Raw genomic sequence first — 21,569 nt, 5'->3', positions numbered from 1 at the left:
AGACCCCTGCAACAACAGCACTGTCCTTCACCAGTGGACAGTATTCATTCTGTCTGCAGGACAGTCTCCAGACCCCTGCAACAACAGCACTGTCCCTCACCAGTGGACAGTATTCACTCTCTGTCTGCAGGACAGTCTCAGGGCTTCTTAGCGAACAGCCAGGTTCCAGGACTTCTTCAACAAAAGGACTGTCTTTCACCAGTGGACAAATCTGGCAAAACAACATCAAAACAGACAGACAAAGTACCAGCAAAACAGTCATGTCTCCTCAGTCCTTGGCAGCTCAGGGGGCAGGTCTCAAAAGTCCAGGGCAATTCAAAGCGGTCACCAGCAGTTCTCTTAGTCTCTCTCTCTCCACGAGGTGCTGCTTCCAAAAAGATCTTCCGCCTCTCTCTTGTCTCTCCAAATCTACATCACCAGCTCCTCCCAGTTCAGGACTTTCTTTTCACATCAAAAAGTCCATCCCACAGGTGGGATTAACAAGCTCTGGGTTTTAACACAATCAATTTGAAAACCAAGCCAATACAGGGGAATCTTTAATTGCCATTACTATCACAGCATGAAACGCACGCCGCGCTCCGAGCTGCATCCAATCAGAGCTGCAGCAGTGAGCGCGTCATCCTGTTCTTCCCCAGTGATTTGCCTATTGAATAAAGGTACATTTTTTTATTCACATTTACCTGTTTATTAAAATTGCCGTCAATGTTCATTAAAATAAGCCCTCCCCTGAAAATAAGCCCTCTGGTGTTTTTCTGTCCAAAAAAAATAATAAGACAGTGTCTTATTATCGGGGAAACATGGTAGGATTAATAATTGAATTTATATATTTTTAAACATTTGATTTTAAAACTTTGAATTCCAGATTCATTCCCTTCCTCCCTTGTCACCCACCCTCATTGGGAAGATAAGCATTTCAGCATGGGTTGTACATGTGTAGCTATGCAAAACATTACTGTAGTAGATATATTGTAAAAGACTGACTATATTTCCCTTCCTCCTATCCCACCTCCCACTTGTTCTATTTTCTACTTTGATACTGTCCCTATTCAAAGGTGGGTGCTTCCCATTTCCCTCCCCTCCAGCCTGCCCTCCCTTCCTTCATCACCTTCACCTCTACTCTCTTGTAGGGTGAGATGCCCTATTTAGTGTATATGTAATTCCCTCCCTGAGCCAAATTCAATGAGAATAAGGTTTTGCCTTTTTGCCTTCCTGTTATTCCCCTCCATTTTAACCATTTTCCCTTGCCTCTTCTATATGAGATAGTTTACCCTATTCTGTCTCTCCCTATCAACACTTGTTATATTCTTCTCTCATCTCTTAATTTCACATTTTAAGTATCATCCCTTCCTATTAAATTGGTCCTGTGCCCTCTATCTATGTATACTTGTAAACATATATACACACATTCACATATGTATTCATATGACCATATACCCTCCTATATATACATATATATGTATATATGTGTGTATATAGATATACATATATACATATATTTCTATTCTCTTCAACTATTTTCATACTGAGAGAAGTTTCATCAGTTACAATTATTGCTTTTCCACGTAGGAATGTAAATAGTTTAACTTTGATAAGTTTCTTATGATTTCTTTTCCCTGTTTACCTTCTCAAGCTTCTCTTGCTTCTTGTATCTGAATGTCAAATTTTCTATTCAACTCTGTTTTTTTCATCAAGAATGCTTGAAAATCCTACATTCCACTGAATGACCATATTTTCCCCTGAAACATGATACTCAGTTTTGCTGGGTAGGTGACTCTTGGTTTTAATCCCAGCTCTTTTGCCCTCCAGAATATCATATTCCAAGTCCTTCTATCCCTCAGTGTAGAAGCTGCCAGATCCTGTGTTATCCTGATTATGTTTCCACAATATTAAAATTGTTTCTTCCTAGCTGCTTGCAATATTCTTTCCTTGATCTCAGAATTTTGGAACCTGGATATAATATTTCAAGGAGTTTTCTTTTTGGGATCTTTCTCAGGGGGTGATCGGTAGACTCTTTCAACCTCTATTTTGCCCTCTGGTTCTAAAACATCAGGGCAGTTTTCCTTGAGAATTTCTTGGAGGATGATTTCTAGGTTCTTTCTTTGATCATGGCTTTCAGATAATCCAATAATTTTAAAATTATCTCTCCTGGATCTATTTTCCAGGTCAGTGTTTTTTTTTTCCAATGAGATATTTCACATTGCCTTCTATTCTTTCATTTGTTTGGATCTGTTTTACAGTATCTTGATTTTTCATAAAGTAATTAGCTTCCATTTCCTCCAATCTAATTCTGAAGCAATGATTCTCCTCATTGAGCTTTTGAGATTCTTTTTCCATCTGGCAAATTTGGCTTTTTAAGGCATTTGAGCCTCTTTTGCCATTTGAGTTAGTCTATTTTTTAAGGTGTTATTTTCCTCAGTCAGGCTGTTGACTCTCATTTCATAATTTTCTTTTATTGTTCTCATTTCTCTTCCCAATTTTTCCTCCACTTATCTTATTTGGTTCTTAAGGTCCTCTATGGCCTGTAACCAGTTTGTATTTTTCTTGGAAGCTTTTGCTACAGCAGTTCTGACTTCACTGTCTTCCTCCTATTCCATGCTTTGATCCTTTTTGTTCCCAAAATAGGAGTCTAATGTTGGATTTCTTTGCTTGGTTTGCTTCCTTTGTCTGCTCATTTTGCTACTCAATTACTTGACTTTTGGGCTTTTTGCCAAAGTAGGACTTTGCTACCAGACAGTGGAGCTTTGTACCAAATGCTGGGGTTTTCTCAGCTACTGAAGGTATTAGTTGGTTGCCCTCTTTGAAGCCTCCACAAGCTCTGGCAAGCTGGTCACACACCCCAGGACCTCCACCCTGGACTGCAATCCAGATCCAAGAAAGTTAAAACAAGAGTGATTACCCCCTCAGACTGGTTGCTTCTTCCCCCTCCTCTCTGCAGGCCAGGAGCTGCGATGTGGGGGTGGCTGTACAGTCATGGCTCCTCAGCAGCTTCTCACCCTAGGGGAAGAGGGGATTGTACTCCCAACTGCTGAATCCCAAAATCCACACTGCACTGATGTCTTACTTTGTCCTTCGCATGTATGTGTTGATAATTCTGGAAACGGTCACAGCTGCTGCTGATCTGGAGTCCCTCCAGCTGGTTGTTGGCCCAGCCTGCCCTGGGGCAAAAATCCCAGTGTGGGGTTGGAGTTGGCTCCCAGAGTGCTGTGCTGGCCTATTCCTGCTGGCCTGCTGGGCTGTCCTCAGTGGGATGTTAGCTTCTTTGTGTCATATAGTGGGTTCTATAGCTCCAAAGTTTGTTCAGAGTCCCCTTTTAGATGTATTGGGGGAGGTGGAAGCTGTAGTTCTGCAGAATTCCTGTTTCTACTCCACCATCTTGGCTCCCATAAAGGGCATTTTAGATAGAAACTGCAGTCCCTTCCAAAAGTGCGATACTTTGAGAATTAGGGAGTCATTAGGTTCCTTTAAAAGAACAATTTCCATAGAGTGTTCGGTATAGAATCTCAATTTAAATAGTTTAGGAAGAGAGTGGAGATTAGATATGGTTAGTTTTTTAAGGTTCTCTGGAAGCAGACCAAAGAAATAGTCACTGAAAATGATTCTATTATGTTCTAGGTATTAAACTTTATGAATGAATTTGAGAAGTTGGACTAGGTTGATCAGGACTGTGAAAGATTTAAAAATCATGACATAGTAGGGCCACTCAAAGGAACATTGATTACTTACCTCAGTTAGATATTCCAAGAGAAGGCATTAAAAGGGGAAAGGGAGATTATGGAGACAAGTCACTGGTAGTGGATAAAGGAGTCTGGAGTCAGAAACATGAGTTCAAATCCAGCTTCAGATGCTTCTTAGCTATATGATCCTGGGCAAAGAATTGTTTTCCTCTGTCTCTGTTTACTCAACTGTAAAATGGAGGTAATAATGACATCTATCTCCCAGGATTGTTGTGAGCATCAAATGAGATAATATTTGTAAAGACAGTACTGTGCCTATCACATGGTAGGCACTTAATGATTCTTTCCTTCCTGTGCATATCAGTAGATAAATAGGGGCCATTGTGGGGGGAAACACTGAAAATGTAGAGGTAGAGAGAGAGGGGTTGATTACTGGAGTGAGGCCCTGAAGGTCCTTGGAAATGGCATTAACAATATAGTTAGGGCAATAAACTTTAGCAAGGAGTAGGAGTACCTTTACTTTTGAAAAAGTAAGTAAGGATGAAAGAATAGATACTGTTCTGATAAGTTTAGGGAGAGTGGAGGAGTAGAGTTGAGGGAATTAGTGTCAAAGAGACTTCATTTTTCTTAGTGAAGTAGGTGGCTAAATAACCAGCATTTTAGCATTAAGTGGGGGGTGAGTGGGGGTATGCTTGTTTTATTTTTTTGAAGAGCAATGTTTTAAAAAGATTTTTACAGTTACTGAAGCAAATAAGAAAAGGAGTTGAAATGACTAAAGTAGGAGGATTGCTGAATAATGAGAATCTAACTGAGATTATGTGTTATATGTTAAGAGAGAGGAAGGCCCTCACCACATTGGGTAGACCCCCAGCAGAGGCCTTATGGGGAGTATATGGATAGAAGTTCCACAGGATGGGAAGACATACCTGGGCTATGATCTGTAACCTGAGATAGAATACTAACATTGATGAAATTGCATATCCATTGGAGTATTTATAAAGTCAGCAAAATCATTTATGTATATATATATGTATATATATATATATATATATATATATATATTACATGTGGGGGAGAGAGACAGAGAGAGATTGGCAAAATTTAATGTGTCATACGAATATTAGCTATTATGATTTATTAGCAGACAGCAGTATTGGTAGAATGAAAGGCTAGGGTTACTCAGGTTTGAGAATTAGCTAGTTGGGAACACTTTAAGGTCCAATGGATCTTTTGCAAGATCATAGGCAAACCATCCCATTGAGTTAAGAATCTCTTTTAAAAACAACCACTACCACCATCATATGAGCCTACAAACTGACAATCATTTATTTAGTGCTTGTTATATCCCATTCATTGTACTATATTCAAGGGATATACAGAAAGTCAAAAGAGTTCCTGCTATCAAGGAGCTGGATTAATTAAAAATAATCTTAGAGGGAAGGCGCTAACATTAAGGAGGATGAACAAAATATTCTGCAGAACCTGGGATTTCAGCTGGGGCTTTATTTTTGAATATTTATTTAGTATTTTATTTTCCCCCAATTACATGTAAGAAAATTTTTAACATCCATTTTAAAACTTCCAAAATCTCTTCCTACCCCCCCATGGAGAAAACAATAAATTTGACATAGGTTATATATGTATAGTCATACAAAACATATTTTCATATTAGTCATGATGTAAAAGAAAACATAGACAAAAAATAAACACGAAAGAGAACACACCCCAGCCGTAGCATGGCTTCTTCGCCTCCGCTCCCCAAGAAGAACTCTGAGTACCGGGAGGCCCAGTACTGGGACGAGCGCTACCAGCACGCACTGGACACCGCCCCCTACGAGTGGTTCTGCGACTTCGACGCCTTCCGGGACCTTTTGGAGCCCGAGCTGCAGCCAGAGGACCGTATCCTAGTGCTTGGCTGTGGGAACAGTGCCCTGAGCTATGAGCTTTTGTGTGGGACCTTCCCCAATGTGGTCAGTGTGGATTACTCTCCAGTGGTGGTGACCGCTATGCCCATGTACCCATCCATGTTGCGCTGGGAGACAATGGATGCCCGAGCTCTCAGTTTCCCTAATAGCACTTTTGACGTGGTGCTAGAGAAGGGTACCCTGGATGCTCTGCTGGCTGGGGAGCAAGACCCCTGGACGGTGTCCCCTGAGGGCATTCAGACTGTGGATGAAGTTCTCAGTGAGGTGAGTAGAGTGCTGACTCCTCAGGGCCGGTTCATCTTGCTGACAGGGGCTGCTCCCCACTTCCGTGTCCAGCACTATGCCCAGCCCCACTATGGTTGGTCTCTTCGCCATGCATCCTACGGCAGTGGGTTCCATTTCTATTTCTACCTCATGCACAAGGGGGGTGAGCTGAGTCCAGCACAGCAAGCCTTGGGGGCCCGGCTGCATGCCCCCCCAAGCCCCCCATCTTCACCATGCTTCCTTCAAGACTCTGACAAGGAAGACTTCCTCAGTGCCATGGAGCTCTAAGGACTGATTCTGGTTCAAAGTGACTGTGGGTGCTGCCTTGGAAACTAAAAATCCTGACTGAACTGGGGTCTCTCACAGGAACATCAGTCTACAATCCCAGAGGGGGCTCTCAAGCAGTAGCTGCTTGCCTATTCTTGGACTTTTCTCTTAGTTTTTTCAAGCTTGCCCACTGCACAACATATCCCTTCTAGTGATCACTGGCCTCTCTCTGGGTCAAGCCCCTCTCTCAGCAATACTTCTGCATCCTCAACATGGAAGAAAGCAGAGGAGGTCCCTGGGAATGTCGACCTGGGTCACAAGTCATTCCTTAAACTGCCCTTTCCAGCAGGGCTTAAGGGGCAGGGTTCAGGAGACTTGGGGTCAGGCTTTAATCTGACCTTTGGCACCTCCTGGCTGTCAGTCCTCCATATGCTCATCTGTAAAATGGGGATGGGAATACTGTAGTCCCTACTTCACAGGGTTGTTGTGAGGCTCAAATTAAGATCATGTCTGGAAAAAAAAAAATAAACACGAAAAATAAAGAAATTAAAAAAAATATGCTTCTATCTGTATTCAAACTTCATTAGTTTTTTCCCTGGCACTGGGTAGTATTTTCCATCATAAGTCCTCCAGTGTTGTCTTGGATCATTGTATTGCTGAGAATATTAGCTGGTACTTCAAAGAAGCCAGAGAAGTCAGGAGACAGAGATAAGGAGTGGGGTAGAATTCCACGTATAGGGGACATCTAGTGAAAATATATGGTCAGGAAATAGACTATCTTATTCATGAAGAATAATAAGGAAACTAGTGCTGCTGGATCACAGAGTACCTGGAAGGGTATAAGGTGTAAAAAGACTGGAAAGCTAGGAAGGGGCCAGGTTATGATTTTATTAAAAGGCTAACAGGATTTCATAATTGATCTTGGAAATAATAAGGAGTCACTGGAATTGATTGAATAAGGGAGGAAACAGTCAAAGTTGTGTTTTAGCTCGACAGCTACATGGAGGAGGAACTGAAGTGGGGAGGGCCTTGAGGCAGGCAGACTAATCAGCAGGCTGTTACAATATCCCAGATGTGAGGGGATGAGAGTTTGCACCAGAGTGGTGATGGTGTCTGAGAAGAGAGGGGGACATATTGCGATGACTAGCATTCTAACGATGTAATGGCTATGTTGTGTATATGAACATTTTTTGTCTTTTTTGTTCAGAACGGTCAATAGGGAAGGAAATTCCATTTTTTAAATTTGGCGTTTCATTTTTAGCTTTTGTTTTATGAGAGGAAGCTTTTCTTGATACTTAACCTGCATCCCTTCTGCATGAATAGAGGTCTCATTCCTCTAGTTTTATATTACTAAAAGTGAATTGAAAATTATTTTCCCCCTAAAACAGGATTCATTTATCTTCTTTATCATGATTTCTCCTTCAACAGTTACCCTGCGATATCTTAGCAAAGCACTATTTTGTGGTCTTTCAACATTTGCATTAGTTAGCATTGCATTAGAGATAAATATAGTTTTCACCTCTAGAGTACACTGAATGAAAAATAGCATAGGTTCTCATGATGGATCAGGTCAGAGATTCAGTCTTAGTTACCTTCAACACTTAGCTGCATTTGATAGCTTTCCTTGAAGTAATGATAAAATATCCTTCTTCTCATAATAATACTCCTTGGATTATTACTTTTAACTTTGAACTACAATTAAAAAATATTCATTTGTTGGAATGTAAGAACAAAGACATGACCCATTAGGCATCTGACTCATTTGGAGTAATCCTTTTAATAGATGTTTGCATTTTTAATGACATCTTAAAGTTCTGGCTGTTGTTTTGAAATTATTATGGTCCATTGCTTCATTTCTTTTGGCAGTTTCCTTCATTCTAAGTCTTATATTTTCTGTAACTCTTTCTATTGATTCCTCTTTTAGTCAAGTTCTTTATGGTAAGACTAAAATATTAAAGACATAAGTTTGGATTAAAAAAATCCAGTTTGCTTGCTTGTGGCAGAGAGTTCTATCATTTGTAAAATCTGATAATAGAATCCAAATCACAAGCTGATGAGAGACTCAAGTGAGATATTGAATCCAAATACTTGAAAAAATATTAAGAACTATATAAATGTCAAAGTTTATCATTATCATTACTTCCTATGTCACATTTACTTAACTTCTCTGTGCCTTCGTTTCCTCATCTATAAAAGGAAAGAATTAGACTAGAAATTTCAAGAGTGGGGAACCTGCTGTCTCAAGGCCACAAGTGGGCCTCTATGTCCTCAAGTGTGGCCTTTTGACTGAATGGGCCATGCTTGAGGACCTATAAGCCCATATGTGGCCTGAAGGCCTCAGGTATCCCACCCCTGGTTGATGATTTCCATGGTCCTTTCCAGATCTAAGTACTACGACATTATGATCTAGTGGCTGAATTAATGGATGGATATTTCTAGCACAAAGCATAATTATGGTCAGGGTCAGTCCGATACAAAATTGTGAAGTAGGCAAAGTTTATCTCAATACTTTTCAGTTTTTTCCTGATTTTCTCACTTCTCTTTCTAGACTCCCTTTCTCCAAATCACATGGATAAATGGCGTATCCTAGGATTCCTACTCTGGTCCCCAAAACCAGACATGTTGAAGTAACCAACACTAACAACTTTCTGAGCTCTTATTCCCTCTCCCCTCAAAAAGAGTTCATTTGCTAGTCCAATTACATCTAGGCTTTCCCTAGCAATTGACTAGCTCCATATGACTAATACATTTAATAGTATATGTTAACGGCTAATAAAGTTTACTTTTTTAACTCAACCAAGAAACATTTAAATTTTAACCGGATTCTACAATATTTAACCCAAATAAATATGTAATGGATAAACTTTTGTTAAGTCTCAGATTTACATTCATGGAATCATAGAATACCAAAATAGGTACGAAACAGTTATCATGTAGTCCAATTCTCTCATTTTATAGAAGAGGAAAGTGATCCTTAGAGGGATCATGTGTTTACCCAAGGTAACAGAGCTAGTGACAGAGTTACGACTCAAGTGCCATGACTCTTCATTTATTGTGATTATTCTACTAAAAGAAAGCTTAGAGATCACCTAGTCTTACCTGCTCATTTTGCTGCTGAAGAAAGTAAGACTGAGAGAGGTAAAGTGTATTGTTTCAGGTCACATAGGTAATTAGAATCAGACAGGACAGGACAGAACCTAAGAAGTTCTTCTGATTCCAACCAGAATCAGATTGTTTTCCCTAAAATAAGGGAAAGTTTCTTTTCCCTAAAATAGAAATAAGTTTTGGGTGCCACATACAATATATAAAATTTCAGTCTCCTTGTCAGGCCAGTGGGGTATAAAAATGAAGCAGGGAGCCCTTTCATCATTGCCACACTGCATAGGTAACTTACTCATGCCATTCTTATGTAAGCCTCACTTTGACTTCAATTCTGCAGAAGGTCAATTATTACAGAGCACTAATCAACTCCAAGTTACTAGTCAGGCCTCCTAGGCCATGGGAAATCTCAGCATAGCCAATGTCTTAGATCATCATGAACCACCTGTACTAATTAATCTTGCTAATGATGCAATAATTGTCTGCCTTGCCTACCCTGATGGTGGAGGCAGAAAAGCATCCACTTCATGGAACCCTTAGGGAAATTATAGCTCATTTCCCTTCGTCACTCCCTACTACCTCCACTTGATAAAAATAAACATTACCCTAGGCTAGTAGGTTCAAGAGGCTGCATATGGCATCATACATAGTCATAGTTCCTGCTGGCATTACCTAATTGATTTTCTGTTTTTCAACAGGGTAGGAGTAGTTTATCAGTAAGTAAAAGTGAAACAAAAAAGACATGAATAAATCTTAAGAAAAAAAGAAATATTTTCATTAATATCTGATCACAAGGACATAAATAAATCTTAAAAGAAAAAAAATATTTTCATCATTATCTGATCCAATGTTTCAGACCAATCCAACAAATTCTTACCACAGTCTTCCACACAACGTTGTACCATTTTAAGTTTAATTTTGTTTGTAGTCCTTGTCATCTTTGCATAAACATTGTGTGTGTTTATGTGTGTATGGAGAGTGGAATTATATATTCATTCTTGTGAGATGAAATGTCTCAGAGAAATCCTTTGAGTCCAAGCATCTTTACAGAAGTATTCTGATTAGTACATTATTGATCTATAGAGCTGTTGAGTCTGGGAGATGTAAGAAGAGAAATGAAACTGGCCTGTCATTTCTTTTCAGGCCAATGAGACAGCTTGCCTGACAGTTTAAAAACAAGAGTTACCAAATGTACCTCCCTTACTTCTCTTTGGAGGTAAAGTGTCGTACTTTATATATGAAAACTCAAATTCATAACTTGGCTTCTCCAGGTTCAAAGTACTCTGTCTATCTGTATTTGCACACCAGTGTGTTAACCTTTAATAATCAGCCAGTTGACATAATTAGCTCAAAGCAAAGGCATTTACTAAAATGGTGTTGATTGAACAATGGTAACAAAACATTACCCCCATAAACCTGGAATACGCTCTCTTACTACTACTATGTACAACTACTACATACAGCATCAGTAGGCAAATATGAAGAGCAGACTGATAGACTGATGTTTAGGTAATGTATATGGTCAAGTAAGTTCACAGTTCTGGTATTGCAGTAATCTAATATTTTCCCTTTTGCTGTTCTCATGCTATTTCTCCTGGATATAGCATCTTTTTTAGGCAAGTTTCTGTTCTTTTCCACTCCTCAACTCTTGCTCCCACTGCTCCTAAAATTTCACCCGACCCTCAACAGGACCACCAAAGGCCATGTCTAGAAAGAGCTAGGTCATTCAGGTTTTCAGTCTTTTGGAACTTGTATTCTCAATTCCATGATAGTAATTTCTATATCTGTGAATAACACTATCCACTGTTGTCCACCCTCCAAACTGGCCCACCAGAGGCTTTATCTAGAAGAAACCAGGGCACTTAGCTCTGAACTCCCTGCAGCTTTGTGTCATTACCTTTGTCTCTGTCATTTTCTGACTCAACCCAATGACTACTCTCCTGTTTTATTTATTTTTTATCCAATCTGTCATCACTTTTCATTTTATTTGATTGTTTAATTCATTTACATTTAAAGTTTTGAGAGTTATTTTACATTTTCTTCATTGTGTCTCTAATAAAAAATTTTATCTTTAAATTAGGAGTGCCCTCTCCCTCTTCCTCTAAGCACAATATTTTGACTCATCAGATATTTTAGCTTAATTCGTTTAAAGCAGCTCTCTTCCCCTTACTCACAAACTTGGCTCATTTGTTACCCCTTTTCTTAGTTTTGTAATTTTTCGCATTAGTTTCTTTTTTATCTTTCTTCCTTTATCTAATTAATTCTTTCCATATTTTTTCCTTTAAGTAGTCAAGTAAATTCCTTCTTTTTTCTTCCCTTTCAAGTGATTTGTTAGTTTTAAAAATTTTTACTTTTCTGCATTTTTCTATAAATTATTTCTCTCATTCTTTTCATTATTTATCATCTCTTTCTTCGTACTCTAGACTTGTATTCTTAATTTATGGCCTTTATACATATTCAATCCTTTTTTCTCTGTATTTCTCCTGGTATTGAAACTTCTATGGTAGCCATTTTGAGTTCCCTCTTTTAAACAGAAGATAATTGTCCCTTGCCTTCCCTCTATAGGTTGTACATTGCTCTTTGAAATAAAAGTTCCTTCAGTTGAGTGAGAAGATATTGCCTCATGGTATTAATTTTCCTATGTTCTGGGTTGTGCAGTTAGTTATTTACCTTTTCCTCCCCATGGTAAATTTGTTCCCATTTTCTAGGAAACCTTCCTTAGTTCATGTTCTCCCACTTTTCTCACTGCAAGTTTCCTCCATGGGCTGTGATTACCTGTTCCTGTAGGATGATTACAGCCTTTATATCATCCCCATCTACTCTTCAAGACTATCTTTCTTTTCCCATGGGAATATTCTTCAGTGGGATACTTCCTACCATTGAATAAGACTTTCCCTCATTTTTTCTCTCTGCTTCAGTTTCTTCCTTTGCCTCCTTGTCTATTCTTTTGTAGACTCTCTTCTTCCTGAGAGACCACAGGAATTATTTTCCCTTCATTGGTAACCTTTGATTTGAATGAAGGAACTCTGCTCTATCTTTTGCCTAACCTAGTTCCCTTTTATCTTCCCTTTCCTTCTTTAGTCCCACAGAAAAATGTTGATATGCTTGTAGATGAGGTTATTGTAAGGTTTAGTCTATATTATTTCATACCTATTATTCCACCATCACTTCTCTTTGATTACTGCTTTACCTCTTGTCTCCTTGTCAACTGATAGAAAGAAATCTATTAATAATCTCTGTTAAATAGTTATTGTCTTTGGTTGTTACATTTATTTATTTTTTGTGTTACTGTTATATGGGTTGTTTCCAAGGCAAAAAATTTCTTCAGGTCTGGTTTTCTCTTGAGAAATGTTTTCAGTGCCTCTTTTTGGGGACATCTTTCTTCATTAATGAGTAGGCTCAAGTTTGCAGGCTATTTCATGGTGGGGTGCATCTTAAGCTCTTAAGATTTTAGTCAATTCTGCCTTGAGGTTTCTGGTGGGTACTGGTATCTTGTGTTATTCTAATTCCCTTTCCTTTTTATTTGATGGTTTTTCTCCAGGCCATGGGCAGAATTTGTTGTTCTACTATGTGCCTCAGAGTTTAGAGTATAGTTTTTTTGTTTTGTTTTGGCTTTTTGCCAACCTATTTTTTTTTCATTTGGACAATTTCTTTGTATTATTCCTTTCATTATGGTGTTCAGGTCTTTTCACATGTGTTCACCTGGGAGATATATAATACTTAAATTATTTTTATGCATCTTGTCATTTAGATAAATATGCTTTTATGGACATAATTAAAATAAAAACATATTACTCTTTTTGATTTCTCTTCTTCCAGATTGTCTTTCACTTCTGCATATTTGCATTCTTAAACAGTTACTATTCCTTTTGTTTCTTTGATGAGACTTAGTACCATGGATTCTTTTTTTCTACAATGTCAATTATTTCTCTTGTACAGGCCATAAACTCTGCTTTTACAATTATTAATTTTTTTTAGTATTTAAGAACATACTTCTATGATCCTCTGATCTCTTAGGAATTCACAAGGTCCTCTACCTCATTAGGTTAACCCCTGATTTATCTTCCTTTGTTTTGCAACATTTATTTATAAATATCTAAATTTGATTAGCTCATCTGGAGACCATATTCAATTGTATTGCTAATATATTTCCTTTTGTTTTATCTCTTTGTGCTATCAAATTCTTGAAGTTAACTTCATTCCCCCTAAAATCTTTGGTAATTTCAGGCTTCTCCTCCCACCCCCATCTTACCCCCATTATAAATCCCTGTTGCACTCATTGCCTGACTTCTTTTTCTTTCGCAATGATTTCCTTATGTGCTGGATCTCATAATCATTTCAGCCTCCTCTCATATTGAGCAATACACAATTTATCAGCCTCATTTTCTGCTTCAAAAGAATTTTTGGGCAAGATACTGGATTCCTTCCTTCAATCTTATTGGAGTACCCCACAGCCACACATGCTAACTTCCTGTTAAAATTCCTTTTGTTCTTTAGTTATTTGGCTCAACACTTTTGTAGTACAACTAAAGAAAGTTTCTACCTTATGGTTTTTCCAAGTACTGATAAAAGAGAGTGGCGGAGCTATATTCTGTTGCAAATGGGTGGATCTGCTTTTACAAACCTGATGGAGTTTGATGAGTGGTTGGGAACAGGATGTTGAATAAGCTTCTTAGGGTATTCAGTATTTTTACTGTTAGCTCCTTGTGTTGATACCTGTTTAGGATTTTGGTGTACTAGAGTGTGGAGGCAACTGAAATTGCTTTATTTCTTACAAAGAATTCCTATTTTAGAAATGTTTGAGAGGTCATAAAGATTGGAGAAAATACCTAGTCTTTGATCTTGCTGATGACATGATCTGAAAGTTAGTCAGCATTCTTTCTCTTTGTCTACTCATGTACTTATTTCTCTTTCAAAGGCATTTCATTTTAAGGTGAATTACACTTTAAGGTGAAATACACTTTAAGGGTATTTAATTATTTCAGAGGGTGGTCCATTTCCATAGCAAAATGAGAGGTTATTTTCGTAGATGGATAATAGGACTGACAGGGTTATTTTGATTTAATTAAAACATCGTGAAGCTGGAGGTAAGGAGACTTGAGTTTGTCTTGGTTTTGCAATATAACTAGATTTATGAACTTGGACAAATCACTTTTCCTCAATATATTTTAGGTTATTTTTAAGTTTGTAGTATGAATTCAATTTATTTACTAATTCAACATGTATTCCCTGAGCTTACACTATATGGAACTTGCTGTCTTTTACAGCCTTCTCATTCTATGACCAGGTCATCTATTATAGTATTATGAAATCAATTTTCCCTGTGAGAGAAGGGAATTTGACATTTTCACTTAGGGTTAAACCCATTCTGGGATTAACTCAGCATCAGAGAATTTATATATCATATATCATATCATATCATATCATATCATATCATATCATATCATATCATATCATATCACATCACCATCAATCATGCCATGCCATGCCATGCCATACCACATCACACCACACCACACCATAACACATCATTTCATATCTTATTGTATGGTATTATATCATGTTATATCATATCATATCAATTATTTCATGTCATATATCACATCATATCATTTGTCATATATCATATCAACAGCATAATGTAATATATAATGTACAGTAATATAATTATGTTATATGTTGATATTATATTATACTTTTATATGTACTTATAATAATGTTATATATACATATATAATAAAGGTTCTTCATTTTAGAGAGTATAAAAATAAGAACAGATGTCAACATGAGGATTCATAGATTTCATGTATAACATATATTATATATGTATATACACAAATATATGTGGTTTTGTGTGTATATAATCTATGGATATTCATGTTGCCCATATGTTCTTGTTAACATTTTTCACACTCTCCAAAATGAGAAGCCTATGTCATGCTTAGTAATTTTAAATACTAGGTAACCAAATAGCACTTTAAACTTATAGCTGAGAAACTTCTAAGCCCTAGTACACCAAAATCCTTTCTTCCCTTTAACTGAACAAAGTTCCTATAGTAGATAAATCACAGGAGTGACCCAAATAATGGGAAGAATGGAACTTGATTCATTGTGGCTGACTTTATTCTCCATTTTCAAAGCCATGTTCTAGGAAATTTTCTGACCTTAGAATTAATTAAACACAATAAGAGGACTCCATTTTGTAAATACGAGGCCAAAAACATTTTTACATTTAAGTTAGCTGCTTATTTGAAGGAATTTTAAACATCAAACCAGCTTTAAGGATAAATATACATGACACTCCTCTAGCTTAAGCCATTAAACCAGAAGCAAAGCAGAAAGCCTATGTTGTGGAATTAATAACATTGATATGACCAAAAACACTAAGGCTCAGAAAGATTCTTCTCTTTAAACCTCTAACACACATTAAAACATTTCTCTTCGACAATTTCTTCTTCTAGGCAATGTATAGTAAATAGAAGTCTGAGGAGTCATAAATAGTTTTTAAAAAGAAAATTCAAAACTATTATATGTGGAACTCTTACTTCTGAGACTCTCAAGCATACCTTCTGGGTGCTGGATAGAATCTCTACCTGCTTGTCACATAATGTACAGACTGGGCTGGATCTGAATACATATTCTCTTTACCATAAAACTCCACATCTACCTTAAGGAAAGGTATGCCAAATGCAATCACAACACACAAGTTCCCAGGAGGAAAGAACTGTGTTAAATGATAGTACTCTCCTGGCTACCATCCCAGATGAAAACAAATGTGGTGGAGTTGGGGAGGGGAAGCACAGTTATGCACAATTTATGAATAAACAATAGATGCAGAGCAGATTGGAGTATAAGATGGATAATTTCAATGATATTAAATTTTAAAAGGTTTGTTCAGCTAAAACATATATAGCCATGATCATAAGGAAAGCAGAAAACTGGGGTAGAGGGATTAAACAGTTTCTCAAATAAAAGTCTGATATCTCAGATAAAAAAAGAACTTTGTTTATAAGTCTATGAATCATGTTCCAAGGATATGAACAGGTGATTTTCAGATGAAGAAATCAAAACAATTTATAGTTATGTAAAAAAATGCCATAAATCATTATTGATTAGAGAAATACAAATGAAAGCAATCTTGAGATATCATTTCATACCTATCATATTGCCTAAAAGATTGAAAGGGAAAGTGACAAATGTTGGAGAGAATGTGGAAAAATTGGGATGTTAATTCATCATTGGTAGAATTGTGAACTGATCCAACCATTTTGGAAAGCAATCTGGAAGCATGTCTGAAGAATTATTAAACTATTTGTGGGCAACCATAATGTTTTTTTTTAATGTGCCAACTAAAAACCACTACTGTAAGTACTCAATTGGTCTCTGTTGACCTACCCTCTATGCCTTGGCCAGACTTCTCTCTAGGAGGGAAGAGTGGATTTGAATTCTTTCCATTTATCTTTGGAGAATTGGCTAACATTTTCAAAAGCTTGATCATTCTTCTCAGTCTCTTGGCATGTTTTATCGGTCACTTCCCTAATTTTAGCAGTTTCATTCCAAGTAAAGGTCTTCCTATCATGTTTTTTTTCCAGATTTTCTTTTCCCTACTTTTCTCTTGAAGGGATAGTTAATAGTAGCAACTCTACCTTTTCACTCCTTTGTACTTTCAGGGATTTGCTTTAAAAAAGGGAAGGGATAGACGAAACTTTCTGTTCTTACACATTTTACCAATTTTGTGGCATTAGCACTTAGGGAATACGATTGACTTTGAAAGTCAAACTATACTCAACTTCTTATCTCTGGAAGAAAAGTCTCCTGAACTGCCATTCTTAGGTGAGAAGGCAACTGGCCAATTGTAGAATAAATTTACTCAAGAATTTTGCTGGCACAGTGGAAGTCAGCCAGTGAAAAAAATATTTTTAAATATTTACTGTGTGTCAGGCACTACAAAGGAAGAGAGAGACAGGATTCAAGGAGTTTCCATTCTAATGGAGGAGATGTTATACGAATAACTGTGCATGCAATATATTTATAGTATAAATGGAAAGCACTAAAAGTGAGGGGTGTAAGGTAGAGGATGGGAATTCAAGGGAAAGGGCCCATACAGAAGATATTTGATCTGGGTCTTGAACAAGGTCAAGAAACAGAAGTGAGGTGGTAGAGCATTGTAAACATGGGTTACAGTCCATAAAAAAGCATGGAACTAACAGTGTCCCATACTTGAAATAGAAAGTAGGGGGGCGGCCAGGTGGCTCAGCGAGTAAGAGCACCGGCTCCAGTGTCGGGATGACCTGGATCAAATCCGGGCTCAGATACTCAGCACCACACCCAGAAATAATAACTGGCCGTGTAACCTTGAGCAAGTTACTTAACCCCAATTGCTTTAAAAAAAAAAAAGAAAGAAAGAAAATAGGCCTGTGTTTCTGTGTTGTACAATAGATGAAGTGAAGTATAAGAAAACTAGAAGGAGAGGGCCAAGTTACAAATAGATGATTTTCTATTTGAAATGAGGTAATAGGGCACCATTTGTGTTTGTTGAGCATAGGACAATGTGGTCAGATGGGCAGGAAGACCAGCCTGAAGGTTATTGCACGAGTCTAGGTAAGGCTATTGAAAGTTATGAGGTAATGAGGAATTTTATCAAGGTACCAGCTGTATGAATGGAGAGAAGGGAGAAATGTGAGAAAATGTGAGAAATATTGTGAAAGTAGAAATGCAAAGGCACCTAAGTGGTACAGTGGATAGAGCATTGTCAAGTAAATCATGTGCAGCTCTCCCAAGGAATGCTGCTGTGAATAACTAAGGATCTAATCACATAATATAGTGAACTCTCTATTCAGCAATAAACTAAAGCATAAACTTCAAGAAACTAAAGCATGATATTCACAACAATATAACATGATAACTTATTACTAAAGTAGCCACATAGTTTTAAACAAAATATATCATTCAGTAAGTTACAATCTCATCAGTCAATATAGAGTACCCAAGTAAAGTCTTTCATCTTGACTGAAGACTGGCTTCCAATCATCCTTAAGCCAATCATCCTTAAGGGGTAGCAGAATGTACAAGCACCACCCAGGCCTAGGTTACAGTAAGTCACAATCTCATTAGCCAATACAGAGTACCCAAGAAAGTTCTCTTTCATCTTGACTTGATTTTTCATTGTTGACTTCCAAACCCTTTGGCTCCTTTTCCATAGGCTGACCACTCCCAGCTCTTGCCTGGATTCACCTGACTCTTGCCTGGACTTACACCTAGGCAGCTCTCTGCTCCTGTTTCATACCTCAGCTTACTGCTCCACTCCAAACTCTTTGAAAGTTCTGTTTCTAGAAAGATGAAGCTTAACAGAACTACAAACAATATTTACACAAATTACCAGGACTATCATCTCAATTCACTTACTGTCTGAAAAAGTAACACAAATCAGCAGACAAGACTTCTGTCTGAGAAGTTATACAAAAATCAAGAGTAAAGTCCCAGAGCTTCTATAGCAGCAGTAAAGTCCTCTTTCAGGGTTTCTGTAATAATAAAGTCTTCTTTCAGGACTTCTGTCTAAAAACAACAGACAGGGTGCTGTTGTCTGATAGACCAACAGACAGAGTGCTGCAGAGTGCCAAAATCACAAGCATTCTCCCTCTCAGTTCTGCTTGGTCCCATCTCTGCTTGAGCTTTTTCTCTGCTCTGTTCCTTCCTTTTTCACCCTTCCTGTTCTGCTCTTTTGGCAAACTCCTCCCACTATGGACTCCATGTGATGACTTTAGGCCTATTAAGGGAAGGGAAAGTCTTCAAATTTCCTGAGGCCTGTTAAGGGTAGGAAAGGTCTCCAAGCTCCCTTAGTCCTATTAAGGGCAACACAATGTATATTGTTTCCAACAGAGACTTTTGATACTATCAAAGGCACTTGAATAACTGAAACAAGCAGCAAAGTACTATTTTGTTTGCCGTTACAAGCACTGACTCTGGATTCAAGGGGACCTGAGTTCAAATTCAACCTTAGATATTTACTAGCTATGTTACCTTGGATAAGTCACTTAATCCCAATTGTCTTCCCCACAAACAAAGATAAATATCAAAACTTGGCAACAGATTGAGTATGTGACATGATTTGAGAGAAGATGAGTATCACTGTTCTTGTATCTTGTACCTATTTATGTTTACTAGGGATTTTATACATGCCCTCCTAAGATAAAGTTATTTATGTGTGAATTAGCAAAAAATGACTATAATTGTATATTTTTTGTTTCTGGTGTGTGTTCCCTCTCATAAGATCCACTGATAAAATTCACAAACTTTTCATTCATTGTTTGCTTGACTGTTTAAATTCTTACAGTTATTATGTGAATCCTGTATAAATGTTAATATTAAGTTTAATGTAAGAAATATGAAGCATACCTCACAAAATAGTACTGTCTAGTAGAAATTTTCATGTTGATTTTCTTTTATCATAAGATTTAAACAGACCTAGATTGATCATCTCTTTGTGAGAACATAATGCCCTGCAACTTCTTATGCTAGGGATACTTGTACCTAAAATCTGCAAATAGTTGATATTCTTTGCTATTTCTCTGAGTCTACTTTTCTTCTACTATTTGTTGAGTCTGTGATTCCATATGGACTACTCTTGCAGTGGTAGAGATGGGTGGGGAGAATTTCAGAATAAGCACCCACAGGAAATTTCTACCTCTTCAGGAATTGCCTATGGTACAAGAATCCCTAGGGAATTTTGAGGTGCTCCAAGTAGAAAGGAAAAAGGTGTTCCCCAGACTCCAGTTGGATGACCTTATTATGCACTGAGGTAATCACAGAAGAGATCTTATTTGAGAGAGGAGTGATACATAGTTCACCTCAAGTCCCAAATCCCTTTCCCAAGTTCTATATAGTTTGGAAAACTTGATGTGGATCAGGTTTCTGTCTGCGATGGGAGATCAGTTTTCTTTGCCTTTTCTCTTTTTTTTTGATTTTGTATTAAAGAAGGCTGTGTCAGACACCTGTGAAGGCTAAGCAAGTAAAAACATTTGGTAAACTTTGTAAAATAGTCCTTATTCTCTTAAATCGTCAAAACTTTGTGTTTGAGAATATTTTTTTTCCCCAAGCATATAGGATTGTAAATGATCATGCGATATTGACTGTTCTGAGTCTTTCCTTATGGCAAGTGAAACAAGTGAAAGGACATAGATTATGCCTCCCCAGAGATGACAGAGGACTGTCCTAAATGGGGACCAGAACTGTGTTCAAAATAAAGCCTCATTTATTTATCCGGGAGGGAAAGTTTTTCAAATGGGGAGCAGGCAGAGAGAATGTAACAGAGTTTTGCACATACTAAGATCACTCAAGGTAGAATCAACTTTGTGGAAAATGCCAGGGACTTGTTTCTGGGAGAAGTTATTTTATGTTAGCTTACCATGTGGGTAGGAATAACCTATCATTTCATAGCATAACAGGTTGTATACTTAAAACTACCAGACTGGGACAGGCTCTTTTCCTAATTACATCCAGGGGGTGTGAGTTCTGTTCAGACACAGCATGGGTACCACAGACTAGGTAGGGTGGATAAATTTGCTCCCCTGACACTCTTTAGGACCCATGGACTCTACAATTGGCCTTGAATGTTTGGCCCATTTCACTGCAGGAGAAAAAGCAGTACCTCTGGAGTTGGAGGATGTAGGTTCAAATCCTATCTCTGACATTTGTTATTCATGACCTTTAATAAATGAGCTAGAGGTGGGGGACCTGTGGCTTGGAAGCTCCAAGGGTCCCTTCAGGCCCTTAAGCATGGCCCTTTGATTGAATCCAAACTTCACAGAACAAATCCTTTTATTTTTTAAAATTTATTTGTTTTTTAATTTTCAACATTCATTCCCAGCAGATTTTGAGTTACAAATTTTCTCCCCATCTGTCCCCTATCCCCCACCCCAAGATGGCAATCATGATGAAAATCCCTTCCCTCAATCTGCCCTCTCTTATATGCCCACATTTCCTCCCATTACTTTCTTGTAGGGTGTATCAGCAAGGACCCTAGCATACCCAGGATGGCTGCTAGCACAGGTCCTTAGATCTGTTTTTACAACTCAAAATGGGTTAATAATCTTACTTTAATCAATAAAACATATATCATTTACCTAGTTCATGGGGAAAATTCAGCACTCTGAACTTCAGAGAATACAAACAGAAGTTACAAGAGAAAATAACACAATTCATCAGACAGGGCTTCCAGCTGTCTGACCATTACATCCATACCTAGTTAGTAACCACAGAGGGAAGCACCAACATCTGGGTTATTAAATCCAGTGGGCTCAACGGGTGCCCAGAGTCTCATCTGGCCAAATCACATAACTCT

At 37.8% G+C, this 21,569-nt stretch overlaps 1 protein-coding gene and 1 long non-coding RNA gene across 3 annotated transcripts in view; both read left to right on the top strand.

Moving 5' to 3' along the window:
- LOC138153218 (uncharacterized) overlaps positions 1-21,569 on the top strand; it is a 213,942-nt gene that overhangs the window by 29,535 nt on the left and 162,838 nt on the right. The window lies entirely within an intron of this gene.
- On the top strand, positions 5,395-6,681 carry LOC138153216 (EEF1A lysine methyltransferase 4-like). The gene has a single exon (XM_069077345.1). It carries the CDS (start codon positions 5,411-5,413, stop codon positions 6,149-6,151), a length of 741 nt encoding a protein of 246 aa, XP_068933446.1. The 5' UTR covers positions 5,395-5,410; the 3' UTR covers positions 6,152-6,681.

Source organism: Petaurus breviceps, unplaced genomic scaffold (assembly GCF_028583685.1).
Source record: "Petaurus breviceps papuanus isolate PSGF00001 unplaced genomic scaffold, PetGlider_PUasm1.0 90977, whole genome shotgun sequence".
Lineage (NCBI taxonomy): Eukaryota > Metazoa > Chordata > Mammalia > Diprotodontia > Petauridae > Petaurus > Petaurus breviceps.
The sequence above is the reverse complement of the archived record's forward strand: the minus strand, read 5'-3'. Positions and strand labels throughout refer to the sequence as shown.

Excerpts from the sequence above, each read along its gene's own strand:
- LOC138153216 (XM_069077345.1), top strand. The coding sequence starts at position 5,411 with ATGGCTTCTTCGCCTCCGCTCCCCAAGAAGAACTCTGAGTACCGGGAG.